Here is a 16,787-nt window from a genome sequence, read left to right as displayed (position 1 = left end):
AGGAAAAAGGTAAAAAGAACATATAATCAGCTCACCTGAGTAAAGCCTTCATAAATTCCTCAGCTCTGAAGGAAACATGAATTAAATATGTATTTCAAAAGGCAAGACAATGAAGTCAAGATTTGAGGACCTTGTCTTGTTCTACTTCGGATTTATCTGGGTTGTCTAAATCCAAAATCTGATTAGCATATTTAATCTTATGCAGTGTCAGGAATGAACTACCAGCCTTTAATCAGTCTATTATTATCTGTCTTAACCTTTCCTAATGGTCTGCTTATTTTCAAATGTACTTTTAGTGCACAGTGATACTCTCAGGTGTTAGGAATTTGGATAGGGGTATACATGAAACAAAGCTGTGACGTTTGTGGGGTGCAGACAAAGAGGACACCCGAATAAAAATGCAAACTTAAATACTGTAGTTTGGCTCTTTATCAGCTAACCATTTGCCTTTGTGTGGTAGCTAACAGGCAGGGACAGTATGGTGTATGGTATGTTGGAGGCTGTAGACTTTCATTAGGAAGATTGAAATTTGAGTCCCATTTCCATATTCTGTGTTGACCTTGGGGAAGTCAATTAACTTCTTAGACTCAGTGTGCTCATCTGTAAAACTGGGATACATTATGCAGGTCCTGACTTAGAATTTTTGAAATCCTATGAAATATGTAAATGATATTATAGTTTAGAATTTTTAAATATAACATTTCTATTTAAACTAGTAGCATATGATATTGGTCATAATTATTCAGGTGATCCTTAATGAATGGTATTAATGCATAATAAAAATTTAGGTTTGTCTGTGGTTTTATGCAAGAACATAAATATAAGGGGTTGGATGAAAGGCAAGTGATTATAGTTGAACTGCAGAGATAAATTGCTATGCTAAGGAAATTGGACTTTATCCTTTGTCCAAAAAGAAGTTTTTTTTGAAGAATTTTAAGTAAGGGAGAGATTAGGTAGATTGCCCCTTAGTGGTATCTCCTTGGCTGCAGTATGAATATTGGATTGAAAGTAAAAGTTTGAAACAGGGAGACCAATTTAGGAGGCTGAGCTGAGCTAGAAACCAGATGAGTAGCCTGAAGTCCGAGGGTAGCAGGGTGGGGTTGGGGAGGGAGGGAGAGAGAAGGGAGAGAGAGAGGGAGAGAGGGAGAGCGGGGAAAGAGGGAGAGGGAGAGGGTGAGGGAGAGGGAGAGAGAGAGATAGGGAGACAGGGGAAGAGGGAGAGGGAGAGGGAGAGGGAGAGAGAGAGATAGGGAGACAGGGGAAGAGGGAGAGGGAGAGGGAGAGGGAGAGGAGAGGGAGGGAGAGGGAGGGGAGGGAGAGGGAGGGAGAGGGAGAGGGAGAGGGAGGGGGAGGGGGGGAAGGGGAGGGGAGAGGAGAGAGGGGAGAGAGGAGAGGGGAGAGGAGAGAGGGAGAGGGAGAGGGAGAGGGAGAGGAGAGGAGAGGGAGAGGGAGGGAGGGAGGGGAGGGAGGGAGAGGGAGAGATAGGGAGACAGGGGAAGGGAGAGGGAGAGGGAGAGGGAGAGGGAGGGGGAGGGGGAGAGAGGGAGAGAGGGAGAGAGGGAGAGAGGGAGAGAGGGAGAGAGGGAGAGAGGGAGAGAGGGAGAGAGGGAGAGGGAGAGGGAGAGAGGGAGATAAAAAATTATTGACATATATGTACATAAGTCTGTGTGTATATACACACATAGTATATACATACACATATGACCCAAAACTATAAATTTAAAAAGATTTAAGTAAACAATTTAAATCTTCCAAATATGTCAACTTTTAAAAAGGCTTTTGTACTTTTTGTTTAAACATCATTAATTCTAAACAGGGGATGATGACTGAAATTTGTCTTTTTCCATTTTTTCACAAGACATTTTTCAAAACATATTAAAAAAACACATGAAACACACGAAACAGAAAATAGATGAATTTTTTAATGTATTGTTACCTTCAATTCCATTAGAATACATTCAAGGCACTTGAACCTCTACCATTTCTTGGCTATTCCTTCTACTTATATATAGCTATTCACCTCTCAGAGGTTAGCAATTTAAGAATTATTAACAATAATTTACTTAGATATTGATTTTCCCTGAGTACTGGATTAAACATCAAACATAAATTTATAACTACACTTTGTTGATACTTTGTCTTTTACCTTGCTAACCTAACATTATGGAAATCTGAATTTTTGATGTAATCTTAGGATCTGTAAGTATTAAAAGTACATTTGAAGCAAAACTGAACCTTAAGTCATTATACTTTGTAATAATCAAGGCACATATTTTCTATCTACCTATGTAGGTTCATATTTTATGCACCTAAATATCCTGTGTAAGTCTTAATTTTGTCTAAAGTCCTGATATCAATAAGCCCTCATCAATTACTAAGAAAATCATTGTTTATTAGTCAAATAAAGTTTTATCTAAGAAAACTATCTTAAGTTAAATGAATTTCAGGATCTAAGCATTTAATTAACAATATTTGGTAAACTGAATTTAGTTTTATCATCCATTATTTTAGTTTATTTTGCATGTACTTTTAGCAATAGTTTCTATATCCTATTAGAGGGAGAATCCCGCATTGGGTTATACAGTGTAGACTGTTTAAGTTACTTAAATGTAATTACAATTAATTGTATTAAAATATTTAAGTTGTAATTTTGTAACTTTCATCAATTAATTAATTAGTTCACCTTTAGTGAATTAAATTGATTAAATTCACCTTTTAGGATTTCCTTTTCCTTATTTATAAAAGAAGGGCAGTGAACTACATATGTTATCCTTAAGGTCTCTTCTAGTTCTAACATACAATATAGTATAGAGTCCAATTAAATAAATTTATATATTTAAACACTACCTTTTAAAACAATTTCAAAACAGCTTCATAAAATATGACAGTTCTATGTGGCAAAATTGTGAACTACTACAATTTACTTTCTCTAGAATCTTACTGATTCATTTCTAAGATAGACTTATTTTATGAAGACTTCTTAGAATGTTGAATTAAGGCCAAAACCAAGATGTTATAGTTGAGTTTAATAAATGTTATTAGTAATGATTATATAATTTTTTGCTAATGAAGATACATTCCCTATCACAAAATGACATAAAGCCAGTTTTTTTATGAATACTGGGGCTGCCAAAGTAATGTATACAAGCGGACACTGGTCAACATTGCTCAAGCAGTAGTGCGCCGTAATCAGAAGTGTCTGGACACTGATGGTAACCACTTTGTGCACCTCTTGTAATTGCAGAAGTCAAACATGACTTGTATTCATCTTTCATTATCGGTATATATTGAATATTACAATTTTAATAGTTTTCCTTTCTTAAAATGTGTATACATTTTTTTTGGTACCCTCTGCATGTAAATCTATCTGGGATTTATATAACATCTGACCTTTGAGGAGACTGCCTTTCAAATATGTTTAATTTCAGTGAAAAAGCAGAGAATCCTGATTTAAGATGTTGAGTATAACTAACAGATGGATTAATTAATTTTAGATTTAAGGAAGAGGTCCCAGACACAATGGTACACTCTCACGTAAGCAATCTTTCAATGAGGGTGTCATATACTGATAACTAGTAGAGCTGCTAAAATAGAAAATTCTTAACACTGATGAAAACATACTAGTAGCAACATTATAACTGCATTACTGCTAGAACAATGGAACTAAGAGAGAAAAATAAATTACAATGGGAAGATAAGCAAAAAGAAGCTAATGACAGCTGAAAGAACCTTTATGGTAACAAAAAGAATAAAAGTCAAGCTCCAAATTCATTAAAATTATTTTGTCTCATTTTCCATAAAGGATATGAAATAAAGCCAGTGTTTTTATTAAAAATGTAAATCTATCTGGGATTTATTTAATATCTGACCTTTGAGGAGAACTCTTTCCAAATATGTTTAATTGGTTTTTGGTGTCTGGTCTTGTAAGAGGGGCTGGAATTTATGTTTGTTTATATTTTCAGAACATACTTCTTTACAACATGATATCTCTTATTAGAAATATGGTTTTGTGAGATAAAATTGTGGAACACAACCGAAAAAAAAAAAGTTTCAAGAAGGCTGACTCAGATTTAACAAAATCTGAGGCAATGTTGTAATTTATAAAAATATGAATTCTATGGTTAAGATGAAAAGTACACTTTGAAAATATTTAAAAAACTCTATGTGATATTTTGTGTTGTGACATGTTAAAGAACACTGAACATTTCTAATCTCACTTGAGGAATAAGTAGCATTAGAAATCAATACGACTTCAAGTTTAGTTATTTGATTTAGAGACTGGGGTTCATTCCAATCCAGTGTTTGATTAATTGATGTGCAATAGCTCGGCTTGGTGGCACAAAGAACGCCTGCTGCTTCCCTTTGGTCAGAACATCCACAACCTAAAATATACCATAACAAAATGTATTAGGGATGCAGTACAGTCATGCTTAAAATATTATTGCTATACTTATACCATTCAACTAAAATGTGATCACTGATACAGTGAATAACAACAGTAGAAAGTGACAACATCCATATTCAACGTACAAAAGTTAGTATACTATCTTTAGTTGCTTCAATGAGTTAGAGATTCAGGTTTATAATATTCCAGAAAGGCATATTCCCTTATGGAAATAAGCTCATGAAAAAGCAAAGTGCATGCTCTACACTTATTTTCAAAGTGAAGTCAACCTTTGGGGCAAGTTCCATTTTATAAAATTCTGAAAAAATTTGAGTTTCTACTTTTTGAGGTTGAGCATAAAATACAATTAATTTTGCTCAAAGTCAGAAAGGATTTCAGGTCTTCAGTATTATATTGTATCCATTTGTTTTCTATACAAAATACTCTGGGTCATTCATAACACAGACAAGTAATTTATCTCTCATTACATTACTTGATGACATTTTAAAAAGTTATTGCAGGTATATCTTTGTTATACTGTTTTGTCATCCTTGTCCTTAAGTATATTTTAAAATGAACAAGAACTTTTCACAAATTCAAAGCATTTTTACTGATATTTTTTGAGAAATAGCTATTTTAAAGTTATGAACTAAAATATAAAATGTCTAAGAATAACATTACTGTTTCTCGTCTCTGAAATGTTTATTTACTTTAAGTAAACTGAAAGGTATCATTAATCTGAAGGAACAAACCACATTTGAAATCAGAAAATGGCACACAACCATCATTATTAGAAGAAATCTCACAGAATGTGTTAACATAGGACACATCAATTACACTGTAATCCATGCATGATGAAAGGGCCATAGCCATTCACTCACTGTGTTGAAAACATGTATCCTTGCTGCATGCCTAAACCAATACAGTCAGAGAACAATCAATAGGAGAAGGAAATTAAATTGAACTTTACCTGTTCTCTAGTGAACCAGCGGGCGTCCTCTATTTCATTCTTGTCAACTTTAATTTCTGTAGACACTGCCACAGCTAAGCAACCAATCATTAAGGAGGAGGGCATGGGCCATGGTTGACAAGAGACATACTGAACATGGCCAACTTTGACTCCACTCTCCTCTTCTACTTCTCTCCTAACAGCATCTTCTATTGTCTCCCCTAATCAAATGGGGCAAAGGAACAAGTAGTGAATGAACATGCCCTGGACATTTTGTGCTCCGAATGGTTCAAACATTTGGAAATCACTTCGGACAGAAACCCAATTCAAAGAATCAGAAAGCAAGAGCCTAAAACTAGATTGGAATTCCAGAAGACATTATTTCTTAAAGTATATGACCACATACAGAATCAAAATACCAAGAAACTTTTCATTTCTTAAGGTCCAAATTTTTAGTTACTTTTTAAAAATTGTAACATTTACAACTATCTAACACCTACTACTATTGGCTAAATGCTATGCAAACACTTTGTATAATATTTCATTTATATATTATCACTAATCAGTTATAAATGATCATTACATGATTTTTATAAATTGCTAGTCTTTCCTAAATCTTGAAACTCTCTTTTCTTATATTGTCAGTTACTCCAAATAACTCTTTTTAAAATAGTTAAAAACCATGTAACACTAAAAGTTTGAAAACCACATAAGATGAAAATGTTTCTTTCTAAATTAGTATGTTCCTCCAAATGACTGTTGACTTAGCTATGATAAAATAAAGTGATGCCTATAAATGTAGTTTATGTTTTGATTTGTTGGGATTGAGAATTACAATAGAGGAACTAGTTTCTAAGTTAAGTTTATCTGGAAGTTGAGAAATATTTTGCTATTTAAATATAGCTTGCTATTTCAAACATTGAGATATTTTCTATATTAAAATTAACAACTTACGTTCATCAAAAAATATAGTGAAAAGATAAGTCATAGACTAGCATAAGATTTGCAAGATGATAACTAAAGATTAGCATGATACGTATTAAAAACAATCCTAAAATCAGTAAGAAAAAAGGATAAACAACCAAAACAAAAATAAGCAAAGAACATAAACATGTAAAATTCAGAGATAAAGAAAATTGGAAGCCTCATACACACTTGAAAAAGATGCTCCATCAGCAGGGAAATGAAAATGAAATCTACAACGACATACTATTTCATACCCATTAGAATGGCAAATTAAAGTCTGAAAATTCTTACTTGGTGAAGATGTGGATTTCATTTATAGCTAAAAGAAGTGTAAATGGGCAGGGACACTTGAAAGAGCAAGTGGGCAACATTTACAAAAGGTTAAGATGCTCATATCCTATGAGCTAGCAATTCTACTCTAGAGAACTCTTGCAGATATGTACAATGAGTAGTATAAACATATGCATTGCAGCGTTATTTGTAATAGCAAGAGCTTTGAAATAAGCTATGTAAATGTCTAACAGCAGAATCAACACATGAATTGAAGAATAGTCATAAATGGATGGAATGTTACATAGTAGTTAAAAAAACAAAAACCTAGAGCTACTGGAAGCAGCACAGTGATCAGGAGCACAGACTCAGAGCCAAACCGCCCAGGTTGGAATCCGTGTCCCATCACTTACCAGCTGCTTGATTTTGAGCAAATTATTCAGCTCCTGTGCCTCAGCATCCCTGTAAAACTGCTGTAATAGTATCTACTTTATAAAGCTGTATGAGGGTCATATGATTTAATTATGGAAAGCCTTCAGAACAGAGCATACATGTTTACTACTAGCATTATCTATCAATGCAGATTAATATTGGAAGCGGAGATTAAACATGTGCTACTGTGTTTCCCCGAAAATAAGACCCAGCTGCACCATCAGCTCTAATGTGTCTTTTGGAGCAAAAATTAATATAAGACCCGGTCTTATTTTAATGTAAGACCGGGTCTTATATAATAAAATATAATATTAAATAATATAAGACCAGGTATAATATAATACCGGGTCTTATATTAATTTTTGCTCCAAAAGACGCATTATTACTGATGGTCCGGCTGGGTCTTATTTTCGGGGAAACACGGTAGAGTTATTCTACAAATATTTATTGAACTCCTATTACATAGAGGCACTGCTCTAAAGTAAAATTTTGATATACTACATTAATGAATAAAACAAAGTCCCTGCCTTTATGGAACTTACTTTCTGGTACGAGCAGATAGATAGATAGATACACATCCATACCATGTTAGGTGGTGAGGAATGCTGTAGGGGAAAGTCAGGAAGGATGGCAGGGACTGTGAATGCAGAGGACGGGGCTAACTAATATATTTGGGGCTATCAGGGAAGGCCTCTTTGAAAAGGAGACCGCTGAGTCTGGTAGTGAAGGAAGTGAGGTACAAATCACGCAGATACCTTGGGTAACTGCAATATATGAAAGATATATAACGGAACAAATACTGAATTTTTAAAACAAATTAAGATTATTTCACTAGTAAAGACAAAAACTATCATTTAAAATACACAGAAAATATTTTAAAATATCTCTGTTTTATAACGTGATAATTTATCAAAGATTATTTCTCAACTGCTGTCAAAATTTTTTATTTGGAAATTATAAGTTAAATAAAAATTATTACAAAAATTAAGAAAAGGCTTACCAGGTTCAATAAATCCAGCAAGGCAAGTAAACATGCCCGGGGGAAATCTTTTCTGCCTGCCTAAAAGACATTTGGTCCCATCTGGATGAATAACTTGCATGATTACTACTGGATCTGTTAAAAAAATCAGATGTATGAGTGACAGAAAAAAGTAATTTAGACTTATTGTGTAAAGTCACTGTCCAGTAGGATAATAAAAAGATTCGTATCTGTTATAAGAGATTGTTTCTTTCTGTCTAATGCGAGAGTATTTCAGAGAAGTTGCATAGAATGCTGTTAGTAAGCTAAAAGAAGATCTTTATGTCTTCCTTCTCATCTTAGTAGCAACATTTATGTACTTATGGTATGCTAGGCATATTCCTATTTTTTAATGAGAAAAAAGTTTGAATAGGTAACACATGGCATGGAGAAAATTCAAATTTTACCATAACAAATATAGTTAGTGTCCCTCTCCTTCCATCCTAATTCTCAACAAAATGTTTTTAAAAGCTCTATGTGGCTCTCTATGATTAAGTCCATTAAAAAAAACATATACATGTATATGTACATATACATATAAGCATATGTGTGTATGAATATATATATATATACACACACTCATATTTACATTTATATTTATATATAAAATAATCTCTCCAGAAGTCACTAATCTAGTGAATTCTCCTCACTAGATCATGACTGAGCACCAGGAATCAAATGTAAAAGGCTCCTGAGCAACAAAAACAGATGTCACTAAGCCGTGCACTGTAGTCTCAGGAAAGCTCCTCCTCAGGTGCTACTGAGTCTATTCTTTTTTCCCCACAGTTGTAAAGGGTTATCAGATTTCCAAATCCACAGCAGACTCAAAGCAGCAATTAGGAGAGAGAAGGTACAGGCAGGTACCAGCAGCAATGAGAAGCTAGCTGCAGGCTGTACTGCTCTGGGGATGCCTCAAACTGGCCCTGAATCATTGGGGCTGTTTTGTCTCTGCACTAAGTGGACCCAGATTGGAGGGCTTTTGAAATCATGTATCTCAACACATCAAATTTGTATCAGTTAACCCAGAGTTAAGAAATGGCTAATTATGTACAATGTCCTTTACTTAAAAGTCATGAAAGTATGTAATAATTTAATACTTATAGTCTTAACGGTTAACTTAAACATGCTTTTACTAAAAAGGTAAACCCCTTAGCAAGTCAAAATCTTGTCTTTCCAGAATGTCCTTTTCCATAAGATTCCAGATGGCTGAGGTTTTATTGTCAAAGAAAAGGCTTACCAACTCTCGGATAGGACGTATTGTGAACGCCATGGAGGCTAGGGCAGTGTTCTCTTAAGCAGACTCTTTTATAGCCGCCTTCTTCAATTTTAGTTGCACTTCCACAGGTTGGGCAGAACTTATACCGACTGTGCCAGGCCAGGACTGATCTTGCCTGAGCTACAACACCTTTAAGAGAGGCACAAAAACTTTAATTCTGTGACAAACTGCAAACAAATTAATACGTAAGTAAAATGTTCTTAACTCATAACAAAGACATAGATTGTATTTTCTGAATAGCTATACGATCAAGGATTTAGTATTCCTATTTTTATGATGTGTACATTTCTTTTACAGTACAAGATTTAATTCTACAGATGACAAAAGTAGATTTAACTTTAATTTGAACTAATAAAATATAACTCTCATATAAGGTAGATGTACTAACACCCTTCTTGTACACTGTATTAGCTCAGGCTTTTACTATAGGTGATTTTGAACATTTTGGATATACAAGATTCTAGTATATAGTGACTTCACAAAGTGACCTTACAATGGTGACTTTTATAAAAATATACTGCAAAGCCAGTTTCTCACTTAGACTTTAACTATAAAAGGCAATGTTATTAGGAAACTGCAGGAACCCATGTCTACTTTCCTTGGTGACTAAGCCATTGCTGGTCCATATCACCGTGGAACATGACCTGTTTACTACTGGAAACTGAACAGAAAAATACTGGACTTATAACATTTGTGGTTAAATTTCTTCATTAAAAAAAAAAAAAAAAAGCCTAGTAGAATAAATCAGACTATATACACGTTGGCTATAGTCTTTACCCTGGTACTTCAAAAAAGAATATGGCTTGACCCAGAAGTATTACAATTGAGGCAGTAAGACTAGAAATGCTACATTTGAAATGCCTGACAAACTTGTTCTCCTTATAATACATTGTTTGGTCCTAGGATTTTTTTGAAATAAACAAAATAATCATAAATAACAATAACAGTGTTTTAAACTGGAAAAAATGAAATAAACCATAAAACAAACGTAAAACTGAAATTCAATGAATCACAGGCAACATTAAATATTTGCCTGCTATGTCACCTTATAATATGTACCTTACACTAAGGTATCTACATTATTTCAATATCATTAAAATAAGAAAAGCTGACAGTTCTTGAGTACTTACTATGTGACACACACTATGCAAAAATCTTTATATATACATATGTATATATATGTGTGTATATATATACACACACACATATATAAAACCTTATTTAATGTTTAGAGTAATACTCTGATGTAGGTACCATTATTATTCTCATTTTCTGGAGGAGGAAACCAATCATAGAGAGGTTAAGTAACTGTGTAAGGTTGCACAGCAAGTGAGTAAAAGGGCCTCAGTATTCCTGCTGGTTAAAAAAAAAGAGAGCTCTTTTTGATCTTAATATTATATATACAGCTCCAAAGAAAAGATATTTTATTTTCTTTAAAAAGTGCACTGTTTTCTGCACAAATGTGGAGAATAAAACACAATACTCCATCGAGACTTTGGCAGGAGGCGTCCAAGGAGTCTCCGGAAGGGCCTAGCATATCAGCTAAGGGAAGGTGCACACTGACAAGTGAATGCTTCCTCACCTCCCATTAACTTCTCAGCCCACCATAAGCTAGCCTCTGTTCCTTCCACTTCACTGATACTCTTCTTGCCAATCACCAACAGTTTCATATTACCAAAAACCAAAGATCCTTTGAAAAAAATCTTTGTCTTCGTCTTACTCAAATTCTCAATAGCATTCAACGTAGTTGATCAGTACCTCCAAGAAATACTCTGCTCTCATGGTTTCCATGTCTCCTGTTTTCCACCTACTTTATGGCCACACTGTCAACATAACCTTTGCTGGTTCCTCCACTTCTAACTGACCTCTAAATTTAGAGGGATTCAGGTATGATTCCCAGGCTCTTTCTTGCCTGCTGGACTCTCTAAGTAACCTTCGCATTTTCCTGGGATTAAATACCATTTTTGTGCTGATGACTCCCATATGGATATCTCCAGTTCAGACCTCTCCTCTCCTCTCTCCACATTATACTATCCTCTAAAACTCAGCATGCCCCAAACTAAAATCTTGATCTACTTACTTCAGTTTGTCCTGCTTCCCTTGCTGTACTCATCACCCTGTATCATTTTATCAAGAAAAAGTATCACTATCTAGCAAATTACTGAAGTCTCAAATCTAGCAGTCATTCTTGTTCTTCACTATCATATACTCCATGCCCATTCCATCAGCAAGAACTATCAATTTTCTCTCAAAAATATATTTTGAACGTACCTCCTTTATTTCCCTCTCTACTATCACCACCTTAATTCAGGCCATATCCCCTCTCTCTCACTTATAAGTCTTAACTGATCAAGCCCTATCAGTTCTACCTCCAGAATATCTCAGACTCGCTTTTTCTCTACCCCACTAGTCCAAGCCACTGCAATCTCTTACCTGGGATGCTGTGATCTCTCTCAAAAAGACTCCTACTTCCACACTTAATTACCTACAATTCATGATCTTCAAAGCAGCGAGAGAGGGTTTTGTTTTTTTCTTAAACATATGTCATGTTATAACATTTAAATGGAACTTAGAATAAAACTCCTAATTTATTACCATGTATAAAAGGCCCCGTATGAACTGGCATACCTAGCAACAGAAAGAACAGTCAAAGTCTTTGCCATCAGGCTCAGTGTATAGCAAGTGCTCCATAATTATTCACTGAAGAATCGAATGAAACCAGCATACATTAGGGTTAATTCTGGGGAAACATACCTTAACTGTTAAAACTGCAGTAACTGCCCACTACAGCAGTCCCCTAGGGTGAGAACCTTACTAAGTTTCTAATGAAGATAGCCTAATTTCATTGCTTACTGGAAAAAGCAATGAACCTCCAATTCAGTTCCAAAAACCAAATTATTACCAATACACGTAAACTCTTTGTATTGTGTTCACTCCTTACCAGCTTCTTTTTCTTTCAACTGCAGAAGAGCTGGCATTGGAGGATGAAGAAAATAACAATTTTCATGTCTTTGCTTAAATTCTTCGGCAGCAATAGGATCTATACCTAAAGCAAACCAGGCAACCAACCCATCTTCTTCTTCTCTTGGGACTTCCCCAGCATAATTAAGTAACTCTTTTTTCATTTCAAATTCTACTCCAAGGAAAATCAAGGTGATCTTCTCACGCTGAGCCAAATAATCTTTTATATCTGTGTAGGTCAGCTGACAAAGTCTGACTTCTGGCTGTTGGGAACTTTCTTTATTGCCACCAAGAGTAACCAAGGGATTTAAGTCTGAGAAAAGGATATAAACTGTGGCTGGATGGCTTTCTTTAGCTAGTAGCCAGTCAGACTTATTTCTTTTTTCACTTTTCCGGTCCAGTAGTGTCCTGCTAAAATAATTTTCACTTTCTTCCACTTCACTGTTTAGGAACCATGGCTTCTTCCCATCTTTAGCATTAGCTAGCAAGTTAGCTACATGCCTATAACCCCAAAATTTAGCAATATCCAGGGCAGTCTGCCTTGATTTGTTGACAATGGATCTGTCACACCTACAGATGAAAGAAAAAATAAAATAGGAAATAAATGTTTTCTCCAGTAATTACTACAATATTTCCAGAAGCACATTATACTTGTAGCCCCTCTATTTAATGATTACATAGATTTTTTTTTTCTTTTAGTACGTAATTTATGAATGGGAAGGTTAAAATAAATAATCATAAAAGATGAAAACTTGGAGATAGTGGATATTTAAAATTTCTGGAGTATAAAATAAAAAAAGCTTTTATGTGCTATGAGATACTAAAATTTTACAAGGGTGTCTTGGTAGTCATAGCGGGTAGATTTACATTTTCTATTTGGGAGAAAAAATTAGATTAACTCATAAATTTGCTTTGCTATTAAGTATGGAAATTCCTCAATTAAAAAAGTTAAAAGCTTTTAGTTAGAAATTATGCTACATTTTTATATAACAAAACTGGCAGTTATTCACAAGTCCAATAATACAAATATGGCTACAAGAAACATTTTAAAGGAAAAATGTAACCCAGAAATTAAACCACAGACCCCTTTGGGTGGTATAGCCTAAAATGTTTACCCCTTTTCAAGTAGAAATTGGACAACATCTGGGTGTCCATTCCTTGCAGCATACATTAAAGCAGTCCAGCCATTTTCAGAAGTTTCATTGAGAAGAGATGGAGAATGACTGAGTATTACAGTTAACTTGGCAAGATCTCCTTCTGCAGCTGAACAGTGAAATTGCGAAATGATTTCTTGCTTTGGACTTCTTTTTATAGAAGACATTTGATCCTTAAAAAAAGGAAAATAGAAAAAAAATTCATTTGCAATTGCTTTTTGTATTAACAATTGAGTATTATCTGAGTACTGATATAAGTAGAATAGTTATGGTTTCTAAAACAAAATACTCTCCAAAAGGTAAATAGTCAACTGTCATCATAGCATACATTTTAAAATTGTTATCACTTGAGAATTTTAAATATAATTCAACATGGGGGATGTATGAAATAATGTATAAAGAGGTCTGCTAATACAGACGAGAAGGCCATATTCTTGGGAGAGGGAGTCAGGCAACAACAAAGAGGTATTTGAAGTAGACTAGAGGGTCTTAATATGGACTAAAAGCACGAGGGGCGTTAAAGCAGATAAAACTAAAGGCAGAAGTTTTTAGCTGATGACAAGTAGTATTCTTTTAGATTCTATGATACCAGAAACAGGTCTCAGAGAAGTTATGCTTCTATAACAAATTATTCAAAAAGTAAGTTTCACATGAAAATAATTTATTGCTTTACCTTGCACAATTAATTCTGCAATCTATCTGGATCTGATTTTTGTTCATGGTGTAAGGTACAGGTCAAGATACATTTCTATCTCTGGGATAATCCATAAGACTGGGCCTCGTTCTTAAAATTGTCATCTTTGTCCCACTGCACTGCATTATTATCCTTGTCATAAATCATATATAAACCATATATTTTGGATCTATTGTTAGACATTGTTCTATTGGTCACTTTGTATATCCTTGAATCACAGCTATTTAAACCCTTAACTTTCTTTGTCTGCTTTGTGACTCTGTTATTTCAGTAAGAAACATGGAAAATAATTATTTCTCTAAGTAAATGTTGCCTAATCATGAATTGAAAGTGGTAGGGCACAAAGAGTTGTTTTTTCGTTTTTTTCTTGGGGGGGGGGGAAATGGTTCATATTTCAGTTTTCTATGAACTTCTCAAAGTACTTTTTTAAGGTATAATTTTTTTTCTATGAAATGCTACTAAGAAAAGATTTGTGCTTCTAACTAAGCTTCTACCATAGTAAGCAATAAGATATTTAGGCTAAAAAGCAAAGGTTATAATCCATAATTTTTGACAGCTGTTGTCTATAGTGTCGGGTTCCGACACTACAATTTGACCCATCAATTTTATAGTAATTGTAGTATAAAGAAATTTAGGCAAAAAAATGGGTGAAAGAGATTACCTGTGTGTCCGTTCACCTTTCCTATTTGTATTTTTCTGCTACTTATAAATAAATAGGTAAAAAACAAACAAACAAACAAAAAACTATAAATAGGTGAAATATACAGGGACGCAAATATTTGGATAAAACCTAATACTGAAAATCTGTTTACAACTTAAATAGTAGGAGTGACTTCTATATTAGAAAACATTTTTTTACTTTAGAATTTATCTGACCATTCTCTTCATATTGATATTCATACTGTAGAATAACCTGACCATTCTCTTCATAGCATTTCTTCTAAATGCTTTAAAAATATTATGAACAGCAAAAGCTACAACTTTTCAGGACTTTGTTTTGAAGTACTGCTATACCCTGACTCATGGGTAGTCTCCCTTCCAAGTTGCCTTTCCCTTGAATTTATTTTCCATCAAGTATTATCATACAGATCCTTTAGTTAAGCTTACGTTCAGCAATATTTCACTGTTTCATGTTCTGAAGTCATGGTCACTTCCTCAACCTCCCTAGAGGCCACCCCAAGGTGATTGCAAAACTGTCCTCCAAAAATACTGTACCCCTCTGTAGCCCCAGGGCGATGCTCATGCATACAGTATTATCAGGAGCAAGTGGAAAATGTACCCTTTCCCCCTTAGCCTTCTCAGCAGAATAGCCATGTAGATACAGAACCATATTCACTCCAGAGAAGCACACACAGTTTGAAATCCAACTCCACTGCTTGATTTACTTTTTCATTTCTCATTGACAGGTCATCCAGAAAGTAAGGATCTGAAGGCAGGATGAGGTGATTCAACTAGCTAAATGCTGCCCTTGCTGTCCAAGAAGAGCATGGGCTATTCTAAGACGTTATTTAAAAGAATCTTAGGTTTAAAGGGTCTTAGATTTTATCCAAACCAACATTAACTTTTACTGATGTGTAACTCAAGGCCCATGATTTGCCCAAAATTACATGGCTCAAGCGAGACAGGGAAAACCTAGAATATGGCTCTGTCGCTTAAAGTCACCAACCGTTTTTTAACGAATTCCACTTCCTTGGGCACTCAAGACGGTCATTTACCCTAGCATTTACCATCCATGCACGGTCTCTGTAAAAGGTCAAATGCCTCGAGACAGCTAATTTTCCTGCTACTACTGTGAGATTCCTTCCTTTTCTGTGAAACCGCACCCGAAGCATTTCCTTTTCCCCACCTCCAAGACTGAGCTGTTAACGCCACCAGCAGCAACACCGGCTGCGCTCCCCGCCCCTCCCTGGAGTCCTAATTGCCCAGCCACCGCTCCCACGCGATCCTGCGCCACACGGACAAGCAGGGCCGGGCAGGACAGCGCGGAGACAAAAGATCACTAAGAATTGGTCACCGGCCCCAGACTAGGGCCGACCAAGTCGCCGATGCTGCTACTAACCAAAAGACGACCAGAGTAGAGGAAACTGGGAAGTGGTCGAAGGACTGGGATAAACCACACACTCACTCTTCCGCGTGCCGGATGGAACCTTTCTGACTTCCGGTGGAAAGCTGGTGTTCTCGCATCGCTTTCTGGGAGATGTAGTTTGAAGGTCACAGGCTGTGAGCGAGCCGGGGTTGGGGGGGTCCTGGAGTGGGGGGTAAGGGGGGTCAGGGGGGGTGAAAAGGGGGGGGGTACTTGGGGGAAGACGTTGGGGAACGTTCCGGGTAAGAGTTAAAGGTTAGAACGACTGGCTTCCTTGCGGTGAGTGAATGGTGGTTTTCTTCCGGGTGAGACCGAGATGTGTAGAGTGTAATGTTGGCGATGGAAAACTCTAGGTCTGTGGAAATGGTGTTAAGTTCTCCAGTATTTTGAACGCAGCTTATATAGGACAATGCAATGGAGTGTTCAAAGCATTCTTTCATGTTAAATAAAACTGGGGTGTTAACTGGCAAGTCATTTCAGTACATGACCTTAAACAAGTTGTTGGCCTCTGAACCTCAGTCTCCTCATTGATACTATGTTTTGATTCCCACCTCATTCAGTAGTCCTTTAAAAGGTACATACCAAGTGCCCACAACACCT

General features: G+C 35.6%; 1 protein-coding gene across 3 annotated transcripts; it reads right to left on the bottom strand.

The window, feature by feature from the left end:
- Nucleotides 1-1,904: 1,904 nt before the first annotated feature.
- NUDT12 (nudix hydrolase 12) lies at nucleotides 1,905-16,322 on the bottom strand. Of its 3 annotated transcripts, none has more exons than XM_019727978.2 (7): nucleotides 16,230-16,322; nucleotides 13,372-13,583; nucleotides 12,237-12,826; nucleotides 9,257-9,424; nucleotides 8,002-8,115; nucleotides 5,355-5,554; nucleotides 1,905-4,382 (listed from the first exon to the last, which is right to left on the bottom strand). In XM_019727978.2, the coding sequence occupies exons 2-7, from the start codon at nucleotides 13,575-13,577 to the stop codon at nucleotides 4,272-4,274; spliced, it is 1,389 nt and encodes a 462-aa protein (XP_019583537.2). In that variant the 5' UTR covers nucleotides 13,578-13,583; nucleotides 16,230-16,322; the 3' UTR covers nucleotides 1,905-4,271. The 3 variants fall into 3 exon arrangements, with proteins under 3 accessions (XP_019583537.2, XP_019583538.2, XP_074184726.1); XM_019727979.2 differs by having other exon boundaries at nucleotides 16,164-16,260; XM_074328625.1 differs by lacking the exon at nucleotides 16,230-16,322 and adding an exon at nucleotides 15,771-16,105.
- Between the last annotated feature and the right edge of the window lie 465 nt (nucleotides 16,323-16,787).

This window comes from Rhinolophus sinicus, linkage group LG03 (assembly GCF_036562045.2).
Source record: "Rhinolophus sinicus isolate RSC01 linkage group LG03, ASM3656204v1, whole genome shotgun sequence".
Lineage (NCBI taxonomy): Eukaryota > Metazoa > Chordata > Mammalia > Chiroptera > Rhinolophidae > Rhinolophus > Rhinolophus sinicus.
This window is presented reverse-complemented; position numbering and strand designations above follow the sequence as displayed.